This window comes from Cucumis melo, chromosome 8 (genome assembly GCF_025177605.1).
Source record: "Cucumis melo cultivar AY chromosome 8, USDA_Cmelo_AY_1.0, whole genome shotgun sequence".
Lineage (NCBI taxonomy): Eukaryota > Viridiplantae > Streptophyta > Magnoliopsida > Cucurbitales > Cucurbitaceae > Cucumis > Cucumis melo.
Genome location: NC_066864.1, coordinates 2,170,627 through 2,189,249, shown reverse-complemented (window position 1 = coordinate 2,189,249; position 18,623 = coordinate 2,170,627). Strand labels below are relative to the sequence as shown.

General features: G+C 32.9%; 3 protein-coding genes across 3 annotated transcripts; 1 reads left to right on the top strand and 2 right to left on the bottom strand.

The window, feature by feature from the left end:
* The first annotated feature begins 2,022 nt into the window (after positions 1 to 2,022).
* On the top strand, positions 2,023 to 4,928 carry LOC103484555 (sugar carrier protein C-like). Its single transcript, XM_008441687.3, has 4 exons — positions 2,023 to 2,293; positions 2,502 to 2,824; positions 2,910 to 3,545; positions 4,127 to 4,928. The coding sequence occupies exons 1-4, from the start codon at positions 2,158 to 2,160 to the stop codon at positions 4,649 to 4,651; spliced, it is 1,620 nt and encodes a 539-aa protein (XP_008439909.1). The 5' UTR covers positions 2,023 to 2,157; the 3' UTR covers positions 4,652 to 4,928.
* Positions 4,929 to 5,553: 625 nt separating this feature from the next.
* Positions 5,554 to 9,870, bottom strand: LOC103484554 (protein AUXIN SIGNALING F-BOX 2-like). The gene is made up of 4 exons (XM_008441686.3): positions 8,771 to 9,870; positions 7,291 to 7,783; positions 6,384 to 7,144; positions 5,554 to 6,154 (listed from the first exon to the last, which is right to left on the bottom strand). Exons 1-3 carry the CDS (start codon positions 9,274 to 9,276, stop codon positions 6,389 to 6,391), a joined length of 1,755 nt encoding a protein of 584 aa, XP_008439908.1. The 5' UTR covers positions 9,277 to 9,870; the 3' UTR covers positions 5,554 to 6,154; positions 6,384 to 6,388.
* Positions 9,871 to 16,060: 6,190 nt separating this feature from the next.
* Positions 16,061 to 16,996, bottom strand: LOC103485313 (uncharacterized). The gene has a single exon (XM_008442863.3). It carries the CDS (start codon positions 16,853 to 16,855, stop codon positions 16,091 to 16,093), a length of 765 nt encoding a protein of 254 aa, XP_008441085.3. The 5' UTR covers positions 16,856 to 16,996; the 3' UTR covers positions 16,061 to 16,090.
* Positions 16,997 to 18,623: the final 1,627 nt, after the last annotated feature.

The following is an 18,623-nucleotide window of genomic DNA, read 5'->3' as shown; positions in this document are numbered from 1 at the left end:
TTTGACAAAATATTTACGTTAGGAACTAAATTTTTACAAACAAGTCACCTTAAGGTAAGAAAAAAACAATTGAAACAAATTTTTGATAGTACAGAGATCGAATTATTACAAATTAAAATTTCAAAGTGTAAAAATAAAATCGCAAAGTTTAGAAACTTAAATTTTAATTTCACGAAATGTTAGTAAGAAAAAATTGGAAGTTAGAAGTCATGACTTTTCTCGTTCGACCTTGCTTGTCGTGGTGGTTGTTTTAATCATTGAATTATATGCATTTGGAAGAGATAAAATGATCATTGATTGCCAATAGTTTTCATTAATATAGTGATTATTGATTGCCAAGAGTTTTTGCATCGAAATATTTTGAAAATCTGAAGTCAATTCAATAAATTAATTTTCATATAACTTTGAACTTTCTTACTAAAAACGTCCATTGCCCAAAGAGACAAAATCCCCTATTTCAATTATATCATATGTAAGGATATGGATGGATAAATCCTTTCTCCAACCCTCAATTCGATTCTATCTCAATTTTTGTTTTACAAAACCAATTTCAGATTTGATCTGATCTTTTTCTTAGCTCTTATTAAGAATACCCTAAGAGTGGTATACTCAAACATAAACTTTTTACATTAACTTAATTCTTAATTGAGAAGACAAAACCTGACAAATATGAAGATAGGTATAGATAGAGGTAGTTTGATTTGAAGAGAATTGAAACGATAAGGATTAGGAGTTGGTCAAAACGTAGAATTAGCTCAATTTATGGAAATTGTCCATTTTTGTTAGCCTTCTTACGCTCTTTTTCTTGTCCTTTTCTCTATTTCCCTTTGGTAAAAATCACTTTTATATATATTAACATTATGTCATTCTTATTAATTATGACAACATCAATTTATCAATATATAATCTTCACCTTATATTATTTTTACTATTTTAAAACCTTATCCACAAACCATCTATACCAATATATACATACATCATCACAAAACGAATACATTACATATGATATATATGGATGCTTTTTCTTTTTCTTTTTCTTTTACTTTTTAGTTCAAAGGTTTGGAATTTTAATATTTATTTACCAATAATTTGAATATCTCATCTTTCCTAAATTGCTTTATACATACATGTTTTTAATGAGTTAAACTTGGTTTAGCTTCTGCAACTTTTAGAACATAAATATTTTACTTGGATACAAACAAATCTAATTTTTGTTTGTTAGTTCTATGTACATTTGAATCTAATGACCTATTATATTATATTATATTATATTATATTATATTATATTATAAAGTTAATTATTTCAATGTTACTTTTGACATTGTTATATTTAATTTGCAATGAGCGTTTGCTCCATGACATTCATGATGTTATTATTAATTTTCTAAGAACAAAAACGATTTTTATCCTATTTTCTTTTTTAGTTTTCTGAATTCTAAAAAGGTAAGAATGTTCTCTTTAGTTTTAAATTTAATTTTTATTTTTGGTTCCTAATGTCCATCGGTGTGAATTCAGCTACACTACAATTTAATTTTTATTTTAACACTTTGGATTTTAAGATTTTCACTTTAAAATCAATTTTTTTTCCGTTAAATATACATTTTGGTGTTTAGTATAAATGTGTGTTAATTAATCTAAAATAATTAGAATTAGAATGATTTTAAGTTTTCACTCCTTTTAATTATTTTTTAATTTAATTAATACACTCGAAATTAAAAATATAAAATTTGAAAGGTAAGAAAACTAAACTGAAACAAAATTCAACGGAAGTCCATCTCGAAATTGAATAAAAGTTTATGGAGGGAAAAAATGGAAAAGATATCAATTTATACTAAAAAAAATGCATGTGGAAGAAGAAGTCAGTGAAAGAGATGATATTGAATGTTATGTAAAGTTATTATTAACAGTATATCAGTCAACATGATTGTTTGACTTTATAATAATTTGGTGAACGTAACACCCACTACTCGAATGGCTAGACTTCCGAAGAAAATAAGTATTCTCATTGACTCGTAGGTCTTGGGGTTATCTTCATTCTTTCTTAATTCTTAATTCATCTATTTTTTCCTCATTTTTCCAATCTCTTCTCTGTTTTTCTATTTTCTTACATTCTTTCTTTCTTTCTTTCTTTCTTTCTTTCTTTTGATTCAAAGAAAAATGGCTACAGTTGGAAGAGTCCTCTCCGGTGAGGGTATAACGGAGTATCCAGGAAAACTCACTCCCTTCGTCACCATAACATGCATCGTTGCTGCCATGGGTGGCCTCATTTTCGGTTATGATATTGGGATTTCAGGTACTAATTAGTTTCCTCAATATCCCTAATCATGTTTCAAAACTACGTGAGAAAATTTGAACTGCTACTACACTATTTCATGTCTTAGAGAAGTATGTTTCTTAAATGAATTGAAAAGTTGATGTTATTTAACTCTTCATTTCATAACTATACTATTAACTGAACATTTAAATTTCAATACAATCAATGAATTGGAAAATTATTTGAGGTGGGGTGACATCCATGGACTCATTTCTGGAGAAGTTCTTTCGGGATGTTTACAAGACAAAGATTCTGAATTCCACAAAAAACCAATACTGCCAATACGACAGTCAAATTTTGACGATGTTCACGTCGTCGCTCTACCTGGCAGCGCTCGTCTCCTCGCTCATTGCATCGACAGTGACGCGTAAACTCGGCCATAGGCCTTCCATGCTCCTCGGCGGAATGTTTTTCTGCTCTGGCGCCATCATTAATGGTTTCGCTACAGCTGTGTGGATGCTAATTCTTGGTCGCCTTTTACTCCGCTTCGGTATTGGATTTACAAATCAGGTCGATACTAAATTTTAAGAAGTGTCTAAAAGATAATATTTTGGGTAATGTGTCTTAAAAAGTTGTTATTGTTGTACCATTTCAGTCAGTGCCACTCTACGTTTCTGAAATGGCTCCTTATAGATACAGAGGAGGTTTGAATTTGTTCTTCCAATTATCCATTACAATAGGGATTCTTATAGCCAATGTTGTTAACTATTTCACATCCAAGATTAAGGGTGGATGGGGATGGAGATTGAGTTTAGGAGGAGCCATAATCCCAGCTTTGATTATCACCAGTGGATCAATTATTTTACCAGACACTCCAAATTCAATGATTGAAAGAGGACAAGATCCTCATGAGGAAGCCAAAATTCAACTTAGAAGAGTTCGTGGAGTTGAAGATGTTGAACAAGAATTTCAAGATTTGGTTGCAGCTAGTGAAGCTTCAAAACAATTCAAACATCCATGGAAAAACTTGGTGCAGAGGAAACACAGACCCCATCTCTGTATGGCCATTCTAATTCCTTTTTTCCAACAGCTCACTGGCATCAATGCCATCATGTTCTATGCTCCCCTCTTCTTCAACTCTATTGGGTTTGAATCCGAATCTTCTTTGATGTCCGCCGTCATCACTGGCTCCTGGAATGTACTTGCCACTGTCGTTTCGATTTATGGTATTGATAGGTGGGGACGAAGGTACCTTTTCTTCATGGGAGGGATTCAGATGTTGATATGTCAGGTACTTTTTTTTTTCTTCAAGTGTAGAGGTCAATTAGAAAGCTTATTGTTCTTACTCTTGTAAAAAAGGGAGAATTTTCTTATAGATGACCTTTTTCAAGGACCCAATGACAAAAGGCTTAGGTTTTGAAGGGTTAAGTTTTTTGACATTTTGCTTACATCATCAAATGGTGAAATCATGGTACAAAAAACATGTAGTGAACTTAGCTGCATAATGCTCACTCTTCATTCTTTTCTTAAGATATTGCTGTAGATGTTTCTTTTTCCAAACATATGATATTCATTTCAATTTTTTGAGAACAAAATTTTAAGAAAAAACAGCAACTTGAGTAAATCGAGTAGCTAGAGTGGGTACCAGGTAGCTAAACTAAGTATCAAGCAACTAGAATGAGTGTCAAGACCTTAGCTACAGTGCAGAACTGCACCACGCCTGCTTCTCGAGGTTGTTATGTTAACTTCACCATGTGATGATGAAAAAAAGAACTTAACTTTTCAAAAGGTGGGTCTTTTTTCATTTGGATCCCAGAAAAGAGGTAATCTGCATGAAAAACCACAAAATTGATGTGTTGTATTCTTGGATAGGCGATTGTAGCGGGGGAAATTGGAGCGATATTTGGAGTAAATGGAATGGTAGACGAGTTGCCAAAGTGGTATGCATTTGTGGTGGTTCTATGCATATGCAATTATGTTGGAGGTTTTGCTTGGTCTTGGGGACCTCTTGGTTGGCTTGTTCCAAGTGAAATCTTCCCATTGGAAATTCGTTCAGCAGCTCAAAGTGTGAATGTTTCTGTAAACATGTTCTTCACATTTGCAATGGCGCAACTTTTCATGACAATGCTTTGCCACATGAAGTTTGGTCTCTTCATTTTCTTTGCGTTTTGGGTTTGTGTAATGACACTTTTCATCTGCTTCTTCCTCCCAGAAACTAAAGGCATCCCAATTGAAGAAATGATCAAAGTTTGGAAGAACCATTGGTATTGGTCAAGATTTGTGACTCAAAATGATTCCCAAATTGGAGGGTTAGAGATGAGGGAAGGAAGAAGGCAACAAGTAATCTCAACTGTCACACCATCATTGGATGTGGTTTATGAGATAAGAACATATTGATTGGTCTCTGTGACAACTTACTACTTAGAACCAATTACAACTCTCAATTTGCTTTTGCTGTTTCTTTATCTATAAGAAATGAATTTATTACACTCATGTGTTGTTCAGGTAGAGATGTGTGTAGATCTATTAGATGTGGAATTTAACCATGATAGAGAGCAAAGATCATAAAGGTGTGGGATCTCATTTTGTTTGATGAGAAAAAGGTTTTTGTAACTTTTTTTTTGTTCCGTAGCGTTTATCTCTATCAATAAAATAAAAGTCGATCTTATAGATAGGATACATATCCACATTTTAAGTCCCTAAAACTTATTGAAAGGAAAACTATTCTTTTATTCTTTACGGATTCATTCTATGGATTGGAAAAAAATTGAAAGACATCATAAGATATATAGATTACTTCTCTCTGATTGGTCATTGATTTTGAGATATAACTCTATGTCAACATCCATGAAATTCAAACAAACATCTAGTCCAAAAAGAATGAGGATTCTGATCAAAAAAATGAAGAATAGATAATATATGAATAGTTTTGAGAAGTGTAGGGTTTGGATAAGGAGTTCGTATTAGAAGACAATCCCATTGGGAGTTTGTGTACAGTAACGAACAATGGAGGTATGAGTGTCACATTACAAAACTAAGTAAAATCAGTAAATAGACAAATAAGATACCCAAAAAGCTAACAGACAGCACACCGAAAAGGACACTCTTATCTTAATTTCTTCATTTCCACTTGTTCTAATTACTAATTTCCAAACGTTATGTCTTTTTCAAGCCTTCTATTTTCCAATTTAAAATATGTATGCATTCCATAAATTCTTTATTGTTTTTTTTTTTTTTAACTTTTTATTTTGTTTATTGTTCAAGAAACAAGTGAATAACATCGTATCGAAAACCAAACAAAAATAGAAATTCTTTGGTTTATTTAGGGGCATTCATCAATTTGGGCTGAATTACAAATCAACTGCATGTCGTTTTTCCCAAAATGATGAATACACCATATCCCAATTGAGACAAACCGATGTGTCGGAATGGCATTTAAAGAAAAAGAAAAAAAAAACTTCTGAAATTAAATTATTTCAACTCCTAAACAATGGATAGATAATCATTACTCAGAAAACAGATGGGATTTTGCCTCTTTCATGGGAACAGAACACAACTTTAGCCTCCAATATCTTTCTTGGCTTCTCCAAATTCTCCATCCAAGAAATCACCTTCACATTTCAAATTCTTTATCCTCCCATTTTCTGGTTTCAACACTTCTTTATCCTCTGCTTTGAATATAATTCAACTGCAATTATGTCTTGCTGTCCTCTACGACGAGAACGTCAGCTCATGAGATCATCCTCTTTAAAAGCTTTATTGTCAAACCCATTTTGAGAATTTTCTGCCCAAGTAAAGCGAAGTGACTTTTCTTCTCTTTACAAACTTCTGTAACTCTCCATATAGTCTTTCTTTTCCAATAACATGGATGTTGTGCCTCAGTTATCACTTCATTCATCTCTGCAATAAACAATGGAACACTTCTTATGAGAGAAACGCAGTGAATGATCAAATTTATATAGTAATATCCATCAAATAATCGGGGTTTGGGACTACTTGAATGTATTTCTTGTCCGATGTTGGGGGATTAATAAGATGGAAAGGTCCCAAATGTAATTATCAAGTTGTTAATCTGATCCAGAGTCCAAACTTCATTTTTGTAAAGGGAAAATGATCCTTTAATACTTACAGGGATTAGAGGGTGACAACAAAAGGTGGGGCGTCTCTACGTGGACCTGCGACAGAGCGGTATACATAAACACTTTCAGCCTCACATTCGTCATTTCCATCATCCTTAATGACCTCAACATTCAACCTAGGCACCTGCTTCGCCAAGACTCGACACCCATTCATCGTCACCTTGCAGGCCGACATCCATAGTGATCTCATGGATTCATACCTCTCCAAACCAGAAAGCAAAGCTGCATTTCCAAATGGGCTGTCTCTGATCTCCAGCTTCTTCAGCTTTGGACAACCACTCATAACACACTGCATTCCCCAGTCAGTGCTTCCAGCAAAAGCCACTGAAAGAGTTTCCAAGTTTTTTGCATATTTCCCGATGTATTCAAATGTTAAGTCCGTTAACAAGCCTGAAATGGCGAGTCTACGCAGCTTAGAACAAGTTTTCACTACGGCACCAAAGGCCTCATCCATTGGTTGCTTTGTAAGATAGTCTGGTTGGTGGGGATTCATAATGCAGAGACGAAAATGGGTGAAATCTGGGCAGTTCTGCACAATGGTGGCCACAGCCTCATTCGTCATCTGATGGCAAAAGTAGAGAACGTAACGGAGTTTACGACAGCCATAAGAGACTGCGAGAAACCCCGACTCAGTTACACCATGGACTAAATTGTCAGCAAACGGATGTGCTGGAAATACACGGAGTTCCTCGAGCAAGGGGCAACTCAGTCCAACGGCCTTCAGGCCCTTGTCTTCAACTGTGTCTAAAACCTGCACCAGGAACATAATATTAGAGAGCTCAAATATGAACAGTCATAGAAGGAACCTAGGTGCCTGCATCGCATATCCTTGCTCTCCCTCTCTCACTCATTAATATTGAACTAAGGAAAGGAAGGGAGAATAAAACCCGGGCATACCCAAAGACGGCGAAGAACAGGGCAGTGGGAAAGGAGTCCAGCAAGTTCACCACCGTGTAGAATAGCATAGCTCAGATTTAAGAAAGTTATATTTGCACAGGCAGGAAAAAGAACTTGGAGATACAACACTGTCGACTCCAACAAACCAGAGAGAGTGTGCAGATTCTTGCAACTTTTAAAAGCCTCTTCAAGGTCGCAATACTGCCGAAGAGTGATCTCTTGCGAAAAAGAGCCCATGCCTAACTCCGTTAACTGAGGAGTGTGAACAAGCAGCCTCTGCAATTGTTCCAAGTTTATATTCCTATTGACCTTCAAAACCTTCAACGATTTGCACCTTCTTACCAGCTTCTCAAGGGCCTCAAAACTAACATCACTATTCAAACTTGCAAAGTTGAGTACTTCCAGAGATTTCAAAGTATCTGGGAAGCAACTCAGCCAATTTCCACTCTTGTCATTAATGTCATTCTCAAGTATGTCAAGCTCAGTCAAGTTCCTGAAACCAAATGAAGAAGTCAGAGATTCGCTTTATTTACTAAATATCATTTTCAAGAACAAATCTAGTAAAAAAGAACACATTCATCAGTTTCTACTTTTGATAACTGTTGACAAGGTCATGTATTCTACGTCTACATCACAAGTTTTAGAATTTATGACAATACACTCAACGCCATTTATTAGCATTAGTAAACAGTATCCACCTGAAAAATAATAAATAAATAAAAGACAGTCACCCCCCGCCCCAAAATTGAAGCTTCATTAAAGACAACAAATTTGGGGAGGTGGCAAAATCAGTGGGAGCCATGGCAGTAGGTTGAAGATTCCTGTAGAAAGAGATGGGCAGAAGGGCAGATTTGTTCAATCACTGATCTTCCCATATTATTAGTAGTTAATTAAAAGTTGATAATAATGGAGACAAAGTTGCAGGGATGTGATATGCCAACGACCATATGACGGGGAAAAAAAAAAGCAGGTTAGATGTCGCATCCAAGAAAAAAGAGAAACAGAAAAATGAGAGGTGGAGATGGCAAAAGTTAGAAAAATTTTATCATCGGAGTTCAATCAGTAGGAACTGATGCTCTAATAAGCACAATAACAGAATTATACGTAGTACAATTGTATGTATTATTAGTTCCCATTCCATTTTGAATGAATGAATGAATAAAGTTCATAACTTTTCAATATGATTCCGACATGATACTGTTTGGGTGGTGTCCATCAGCAACCCCATATAAAGCTAATTGAAAGAAACGAATCAGTGACCAAACTAACCAAACATTGCTTTAATTTCATAACCACGACGGAAATGAAAAAAATCCTTTTTCTGTGGAGGCATCTAACACAAAAGAAATCCATATTCCAAGTTGGAAAAAATAATTAATAAAATATAATAAAATTCTCTGTTCTTACAGAAGGGATCTCCCCAAACAACCCAGATCTCATCGTAATGAATCAGAGTTTTTAAAAGAAAGAAATGACGTACTTGCAGTTAGTGGCAATGGCGGCAAGGCCATCGGTGCTGAAGCCATCGCAACTCATCATTGATAGGGCTTTGAAATTTGGAAAGGAACGACTCAAAAACTCCAAGCTTTCGTCCGTTACAGTCATTCTTTTGAGCCTCAATTCTTCAAGAATTGGGTATTTTGAAGCGAAAGCAACAAGCCATGAATGAACATCAGCTCCCCAATTTGGAGGCACCAAATTGAAATCCGAAAACCTAGGTTTCCCTTTCAATGTCACACTACGAATGTTCGGGAACCGTCGGATTACAATTTCCGGCGAAACAGAGTAACAATTCCCAATGAAAACATGGGTTCGAGACCACCGCTCAGCGTTGAACCAATCTTTACAAACCAAAGACACAGAGCTTCTATCTTTGTGGGATTTCACCAAACTCAAAACTCTTTCCAATACCTCATCTGGGAAAATTGAACCAGCCCGATTCGACTCATCCGAGTCACCTGACCCTTTCCTCCTCTTCGAACTCATTCTTCCCCTCAAAAAAAAAAAAAAAAAAAAAAAAAAAACCCAAAACAAATCAACTTATCTCAACACCCCATAAGGAAAATCAACAGAAAACCTCCACAAAAAAATTGGAATTCAAAAATGTACTTGTTTAGAAACCATGAGAACAGTTATAGAACGAGAAAAATTCACCCCCAAGATTTCCCAGAAACAAAAGAGACGAGAAGTAATTGAAACCAAAATGAAGACTGAATTGTTAAACAAAAAGGGAAAATAATTGGACGTGGAAAACAAAGCAAAAATAGCTGGTTCGGGTATTTCTCAAAAACAACATAAGAAAAAAAAAGAAAGTAAAAAAGCTACAAGAACTTGAAAAGCCGAATGACAAGGGCTTTAAAAGAAAGAGTAAAACGGGGCCTGTGAAAGATCAGGATCTCATATCCAGTTAAAGAAGAAAGAGGAGAGAAACAGAGTAAAGAAAGAGAGAACCGAGTTGACTCAGTGCTCTCTTTGTGAAACAAATAATAGAAAACAGAAAAATGGGATCTTTTGTAGCGATTGGGAACTGGGAAGAGCCAAAGTGAGAAAGCCAACTAATTGCGTATTATAGAAAAAGCAGAAACAGAGCAAACCAAAATATGGAATACGTTAATAACTTATTACATATTAAATTCAAACTTATGTTAATTTAATGAATATTAATGTTTATGGACTGAACATAATAATTCAATTAAAGCTCTTTTTTTTATTATTATTATTTTGTTTTAAGAAAAGAGGGAAAAAAAAAAAACCAAACAAGAAAGATAAATAAATAAATAAATAGGAGAAAGAAAAAATGGTATTGTAATTTGTAGGTGAAAAGAAATTAAATGAAAATTGAGGTAGATTATTGTGAATGGGCAATTATATGTGAAAGCGGCTCTCACTTCATCTCATCATCACATATTTCACCTCTTTTTCCATATCAAAATAACACTTTCTCCATCTTATCCCTACTCTCATCCTTAAACCCTATAACCCTTTCCACTATCACCTTCACTTTTATTTTACTTTTCTTTTCTTTTTTAGTTTTAAGCATTATACATTGATTCAATTTAGTTCTAATTGTTATTTATATCGTTGTTTGGTTTAGCGACCAAACAATATTTATGTTTTGAGCATGCACTTTTCAATGCTTTCTCTTTTTATTCTATGAACTTTGGGTCTTACTTTGAAAAACCCTTGACATTATTAACCACAACATTTAATTTGTGTCCAATATATGTTTGATATTGTCATAAAATAAAATTTTTAAAAAAAAAAAAAAAAAACAAAGGGCATGACATAGTTATCCAAATTTGAAAAATGAATTGATCTTAATTTGTCAAAATTTTAGTTTAGATCTCTTCTTCTCATGCATTATGGCTATAACGTTTTAAAACTTGACTTAGTCAATAAATTCTTTATTAATGTGAATACTTTTATAACTAAATGAAATATAAAAAATGAATAAAGTGTTGATTACAATATAAAATATATCGATAATGTAAGAAAAAAAAAATAAATAAATAATTGGAATATTTTGATAACCACATAAAATGTTATGATGTAAATGGGCATCAAATATGATCGTCTCACACTACTATTGTTAAGTACACATCAAAAGCGACCTTTTATAGCCACAATCAATATGCTCTTTTACATTAATGGCATTTTACATCATCTGTTATTTTTACTATAGAATCCTATAAATTAAAAGTTATTGATTGGATTAAAAGTTTATGGATATAAATGTAATAATATATTTTGAATACATTTAAATGTTATAACATATAGATGTATGAAAATAAAGTTTGAATTTAGGGGTTAGTCAAACCCTGATTAACATCAAATCCAAACCTAACCCACATAAAAAAAAAGGAAAACACCAAAAGAGTTTTAACTTCACTTTCCACTTTGAAAATTGAACAAACTTGATTTGACCCAATGATCATCTTTTGTTTATTTATTATTATTGTCATTAAATTGAGTTCAATATATCGATTTTTTAATTCATACTATAATTCAACATATATCTTTATGACAAGACTAGAAGTCTATGTTTTGAATAACGAAAATTGCCCAAGTTTAACATTATATATTATTCTTATATTCTTTAAGAGAAAAAGAAAAAGGTTAAACCATCTATGTAACAATTAGCTAATTCATAAGTAAAATGAGACATGGAATTTTGATATGATTTTTGTGAGAGTGGTTGTCAAGATCACCATCTGGTAAAATTTTGAATGATTCTTTTTAATTAAAAGTGATATTAATTTAATGTATTTTTTAAAAATAGTTGAATTAATTAGTGGAGGGCCAAAGCTATGTCAAAATTATAATGATAATAAGGGTAGGGACTTTATGATCCTAAGCCTCCTATTAGATTGCTTTTCTTTTTTCCTTTTCCCTCTCTCTATATGTATCCTTTTTGAACCATTAGATTGCTTTGTTTGAGATATGATTTGTGATAATTTTACATGACATACAATTAAACCATTTATATTGTATTTATTCAATGTCAAATATTAGACTCCTCACTTTGACTATCAATAATTTGAAATTTGTAGTAGGCGTAATCTTCAAAAGAAATCGATACATACTTGACTTGGTATGATATACTTCTACTCTTTCTTAAGGTAAACAAAAACCTAATATATGAAAGTAATTATCAACCAATACAACATGCTTTTTTCGATTCAACATTCGCAACTAATCAAACTATTAGCTTACATTTGTAATTTAAGAAAAATACGACTTACAAAAGAAAAGAAGTCATCTAATCTTTGATGTCAAAGTCAAAGATAAAGGACCATATAGTGAACGAGAGTTTGTTAGAAGTTTTAGTTGCCTCGTGTGAAATTAGAAGGATATATTCATAGGAATTTTGATCATAGATTTTACCTATATATAATTCTATTAGAATTAAACAATAAGCTTTTTCAATCCCAAAATTAGTCCAAATTCACTTTTTTGGACTTCAAATTTAAGATATATGAAATACCCAATAAGTGAAAATCGATATACATTACAACTTGAACACAAAATCTTTCTTAATCATCTACTTTTTTGATAGCATTTTAAATCATTCAAATTAATTAACCTAAAGGCTTAACTTAGCATTTTATATCCACTCGATAACGATGAATACAAGAGACTAGTTAGGTTAGTGACCAAATTTTGGAAGTTTTAGAAAATAAATAATATGAAGTTTATTTTCATAATATTTATTATTTGTTAATTTAAAGAAGAAAAAAACTATATGGTATATTGAATTGTCATGAGATCTTATTTGATTGTAATAAGCAAAGGTTGGGGATGGGAAAGTGGGGGTGTTGTGGGGGGTCAGGTGGCGAGATGGGAAATGTATTTGAGTGAGTGGGGGGAAGGAGTCTGAAATCTCAAAGGGAAGTAAGAGAAGGTGATTAATTAAAAAAAAAAAATGGTGATTAATTGAATTAAAAAAGTGTATTAAAAAGAGGGGTTTGTGTTTTTTAAAAGGAAGGAATAATGAGTATGAATGGGTTATTGTGGATTTAAAATGAAAAATGTCACGTGACACCCTCTCGTATTGAACTTAAATTCCACGAGGTGATCCATACAGCTAATGCTCCCGAATCTCTATGATTAAAGATAATGATGCAGTAATTAAAACATTAATTTATTTCAATCTTACATGACCAATCACATTACCTACCAGCTCATTACTATCTGGCCTCAACTCCATCAACTAAACCTTCCCATCTATTTAAACTCTCTCTCTCTCTCTCTCTCTCCTTTTAATTAATTCTTATGCTTTTTATTCTTCTCTAACTACTTACCTTCATTTTCATTTGTATCTCAATCATAATCATAATTATTATTACTATTATTATTATTATTTGGTATGAAAGGATTAAAGAAATGATCAACTGTTCCTCTCCACTAATGACAGTTTAATTACCCAAATGTATAATTGAATTTATGTCTAACATTCGATTTTTTTTGCTTTCTATTTTGATATCTTTCTAAAAAAAAAAGAGCTAAAATTTCAATACCTACTAAACTTATGATGTAAGAACAAAAATAGAAAGTACTTTTTGATAATTCATTCTTCACAAACGAATAGTCGTTTTCAATATGAATTTTACACAATTTTAATGTTCAAAATTTTACCATTAGCTCACAATGTTATATTTATTTTCATTTTTTTTCCCGAGTTCTTAAACAATGCAGTGATATTAATTGTTTTTTTCATGAGAAAAGAAAAAACAACATATGTGTTATGAATTATGTGGATGAAAGAGTAAATATAAGAAATATGTGAAATGGTAGACCTACGATACAACAAGGGCAGAAATGTCGATAAATTTTATCCACACCGTGATAGATATTTTTCTAAAGAATCATCAAAATGAAAAAGAACTAAGCCAAATAAATAAATAAATAAATGTAATTTTTTTAAAACAAGTCAACATTTAACGATTTTTTATATTGCTAACATATTGGTTGATATGCTTAATTGGACTATAAAGTCGTATCTAGAGGTCCCCTCGATTTTGAAGTATATTTGATGTCATGCTTCATGTTATTGAGGTTCACACAATTTTGTTTTATGCATCGAGAGTTGAATGCTAATTATGCTCATAAAGTTAACCATAAAAAACTAAGAAACTTTATTCAACTATTAAAGGTTGATCGATTGTATATAACTATTAATTGTTTGATTATAATCTTAAAAGAAAAAAAGACGGAAAAATATACAAGCATTTAACAGGATGAGTTTTGAAAGGGAAGGGTAAAATAAAGTTGTATGTGGAAGAAATTGGTTTCAGAATGTGATAATATTGATGTTATGAATTAGTTAAATGATGAGGTTGATTGGCACAAAGATATTATATAATGTAGTAAGAGTGAACATTATTAGGTGGGTTTTTGACCTTCACTTTCACTTAGAGTTAGGCATCAAAATCAATTAAGAAGGGGTGGGATGTAAAATTCATAATTGAAGAGGAGACAAGCCGCCGACTACATCAAAGATTTACAAATCTAAACAATATATATATATATATATATATATATATATATATATATATATATATATTTACTCCTTTACCCTTCTTCTTCTTCTTCTCCTTCTTCTTCTTCTTCTTCTTCTTCTTCTTCTTCTTCTTCTTCTTCTTCTCCTCCTTCTCCTGCTCCTTCTCCTGCTCCTTCTCCTGCTCCTTCTGCTCCTTCTTCTGCTTCTTCTCCTCCTCCTCCTCCTCCTCCTCCTCCTCCTCCTCCTCCTCCTCCTCCTCCTCCTCCTCCTCCTCCTCCTCCTCCTCCTCCTCCTCCTCCTCCTCCTCCTCCTCCTCCTCCTCCTCCTCCTCCTCCTCCTCCTCCTCCTCCTCCTCCTCCTCCTCCTCCTCCTCCTCCTCCTCCTCCTCCTCCTCCTCCTCCTCCTCCTCCTTGAAATTATGAAGTATAGTTTGAAGAGAGGAAGATGGTTTTTAGGTTAGAGAGAGGGCACTGTAAAATGTTAATAACTCAAAACTTTTCTCTTTTATCTTTTTACCCCTTTTACCTTCGTTTCTTCCTTCCTCATCTTCACACCCAAATCTTTTTTCAAAGATTCTGTTTTAAATAAATGTGTCCCGAAACCATACAATAACATCATATAATATCTTTGTGCCAAATTTTCAATTTTGTAATGTTTAGATATTAAAAAAGAGAGACATAGATAAAGTACTATTCGTGTCAAGTTGTAAATTATACTACCAAAAAATGTGTCAATGTTATGTTTTCTTTTCTTTTCCTTAAGAGAATCGAACTAACTGATTTCGAAATTGATATGATATCTACCTCAAAGATGAAGGGTCCGATTTCTCATCTTCATAATTGTTGTATTAAAAATTTTTTAATTAATATTACAAATATTATGCTAGTTGAACTATACTTATTTTATTATAAATTAACTATATTTTTAGTTATTAGTTTTGTGTTCATGTTGGTATTTTCAAGTTTGGCATTCCATCATTTTAGGTTATAAAAAATGATTTAATAACTCGGTGTATGTGTCAAGGTGCGAGAAATATTAATTTGTTGATTAAACAGTATTTTTAGGATTTTTTTTTTTTAATGAAAATAGTCATTTAGTATATGAATCAATTTATTAATTATATTTTAAATTTTGTAGCAATATAGTTTCGATTGGGAACATTTTCACAAAAATTAAGTGTTAATGTAATAACTAAAAGAGAAATCCTTAGTATTAAAGAGAACTTTATCAAGAATGTGTTAGTTTATACACAAAAGTTTTACATTCAAAGAATACGAATACACAAAAGGGGTCTTAACACGTGGCACCTCTCCCTTTGCCCCATTTTTTCTTAGTTGCCCTAAACTCCACACTTCACTTCTTCATTTAATTCTTATCTTAATCCTTACTGTTACCCTCACCCTCACCCTCAAATCCATTATTATACTTTATTAAATTTAAATTATTATGGCTGTCGGGAAGGAAGTATGAAAAAATTTTATGTTAAGTAACAAAATTTTACTAACAATCGTAGGGATTAGTGGTCGAACTTCGACCTCTAAATTTATGTTTATCAGCGTAATAAAATGAAGATTATAAGATATTAAATAATTTTATCATTAAGGTTCAATTGGTATCGTGGTGTAGTTGGATGCGCTCCTGGATGGGCTGGCCCAACTCATATGCAGCCCGGAAATTCATATTTATGTATAGAAACAATTTCTTTAGTATCCAAATTGGAAAAACAAATTGAATAGGGAATGGATATGATGCAGATGAATTGATGGAAAATGAGAAAAACAAAACCTTTGTTATATATATTTAAACAAACGTTGGGAAAGCGGTTGGAGAGATATTAATCTCGATCAAATTCTCCTCCTCCAACTGAAAACACTCCGATGATACTCTCTTCTTATCCAAAGCTATCTCGATGAGTTCTTCATCCCTATCTTCATCATCCCACATAAAACACACATTCTCCATCTCATCTGCCGCCGCCGCCGACGAGCTATCGGAGTCCGTTTCCGGATAATATAGCGACAGAGAAGGATACCTCTCCATTGGATTTGATCTCATGTGTACTACCGTCCCATCATCCTTAACCTGATCCTCACCTTCTCCTTCTTCTTCTTCTTCTTCTTCTTCTTCCTCCTCCTCCTCCTCCTCCTCCTCCTCCTCCTCGTAGACTTCGTAAATGACCTCCAACGGCGCTCTGACATTCCATTGTACGAAAGATTCCTCGAAGCAGGAAGAAATGGGAGAACCACTCCAGTGTTCTGGTGGTTGAGTAAGTTTGATGGATTGGGGGTTGGTGATGGTGATGGGTTGGTGTTCGCGTTGAGTTGCACCGAGGCGGAGGAGGGAGAGAAAGAGAAATCCGGCGAGGAGAAGCGACGGAGAGAGGAGGGAAGTCCAGAGAAAAGGAGGGAAGAAGAGGAGAATGAGAGTGAAGAAAGAGAGAAGAGCTGAAAACAGAGGATGAGAGAAAATTGACAGTGAAGAAGAAGAAGAAGAAGAAGAAGAAGAAGAAGAAGAAGAAGAAGAAGAAGAAGAAGAAGAAGAAGAAGAAGAAGAAGAAGAAGACATTTGTGGAAAATTGGAGATGAGAAGAAGAAAAAGAAGAATGAACTAAATGTATGATTATTTAGGGTTTATGAAGCCAATGCACTTTGCAATTTGCGATGTAGGGAATGTGAATGAGAATGTGGATGTGGTCCGCCATTTGTCACTCCCAAACTTCTTTCTTTTAACACTCCCCATGACCACAACCTATAAACCCCTTTCATACATTATCTTAAACTTTTAAATCTATCACTAAACCTCAATTAAATTAGTGTTTAAATGTGTTAAAAAAACAGATTCCAACCTCCATATCATAATTTTAATATAGAAAAGATCACGTTGATTATGGTTGATCGAACAAATTTACAAATTTTAAGTCTCGTAACAATTGAATCGATTTAAAACATAGTTGAGATGTACAATTTTCTAGTGAGTGAGGTAAAATGGTTGGCGTCGAGCACATGAAAATCAATCTCTGAATGGTTCTCTATTCTTTGACAATTTTATCTAAACAATGATGATAAGTTTTTAACTAAAAGAGGAAGATCCAAAATAATGAAAAAGGTGGGTGCAACTTAATCGAAAAGTTGGCTAATTAAATTGTTTGTTGTTACAACTTACGATTAAAATATTATTTGATTTTTTGTTTTATCCTTCGCCCTCCTTTCATTGTACTAACTAAACTCCAATTAACTTTAATTTTTAGTTTAAATTTTGATACGATGGTTTCTTAGTTCGATATATGATGTATATGTGTAGACTAATATTTGAATAAAATGATGATGTTTAGTTTTCACCGCAAAGATATCAATTAACGCATATACAATTACAAAAGTCAAATAAGTTCATATTTCCGAATATAAACCTACAATAATCTAGTGCTTAAATCACGAATCCAAACTTGGTTCTTTCACTTCCTCTAGAAAGAACAAAGTTCAAATTCTCACTTCATATTTGCAATAATTTTGTTAAAAAAGGAAAACTTATATACAGATTTGAGTCTTCTGATTAAAGAAACTAGCATTCTAACTGCATATTAATCATTTAGACCATTATGAACCTTCCATTATTAGACATTGAACAAAACTAAAGAAGTCAACAATTAAGGCAATTGATGAGAATAATGGATTAAAGATGTTATTTTTGTACTTGAGTAAGCCTTAATGATCTATAAAAATAAAAAAAAAAGGAAGGAAGCTTAAAGAAAGTCCCAATAATTGATTTTAAAAATATCAAAATGTTGAATGGAAGAGATGAGGTCCCATAAGGGATTTGGGTGTGGTAGCACTCTATAATTTAGGTGAAGAATTGACTGAAAAATGGAAAGAAAAAAAAAAAACCCATGAGTGAGAAGAAGAAAAAAAAGTGTCCTTTATTATTCTAACTTTATTTTCCTTTTTTCATGAACATTATCAATACATCAATCTTTCCATCGAATTATTTCTTTTTCTTTTCTTGCTTTCATGTTTGTTGCAAAAAAGGACCTTTAATTTGTTTGCTTTCATCCACAGCTACCATTCCTCTTTTCTTTTTTGCTCTATGACATTGAAGTTGTGTAGCTTTGTGGGTCTCTCTCTCTCGTGTTTCTATGATATGGTTTGTTAACCACTTTTATACCTATTTTGGACTTTTTGTGTCCAAAAGGGATTTCAATAGAGATACTCATGAATATATAAAAACATAAAAGATACTCATCTATTCTTCTAACCAAATTTGGATGTGATGCTATTAATTGTTTTTTTTTTTTTACTTCAATCTAGACCGTTCATTTCTAAATCAAATTCAATTCCTT

Coding starts and splice junctions, on each gene's coding strand:
- LOC103484555 (XM_008441687.3), top strand. CDS start 2,158: ATGGCTACAGTTGGAAGAGTCCTCTCCGGTGAGGGTATAACGGAGTAT. Junction 2,825..2,909: donor GTATTGGATTTACAAATCAG/GTCGATACTAAA, acceptor GTACCATTTCAG/TCAGTGCCACTCTACGTTTC. Junction 3,546..4,126: donor TTCAGATGTTGATATGTCAG/GTACTTTTTTTT, acceptor ATTCTTGGATAG/GCGATTGTAGCGGGGGAAAT.
- LOC103484554 (XM_008441686.3), bottom strand. CDS start 9,276: ATGAGTTCGAAGAGGAGGAAAGGGTCAGGTGACTCGGATGAGTCGAAT. Junction 7,784..8,770: donor GCCATTGCCACTAACTGCAA/GTACGTCATTTC, acceptor ATTTGGTTTCAG/GAACTTGACTGAGCTTGACA. Junction 7,145..7,290: donor CTGTTCTTCGCCGTCTTTGG/GTATGCCCGGGT, acceptor TTCCTGGTGCAG/GTTTTAGACACAGTTGAAGA.
- LOC103485313 (XM_008442863.3), bottom strand. CDS start 16,855: ATGTCTTCTTCTTCTTCTTCTTCTTCTTCTTCTTCTTCTTCTTCTTCT.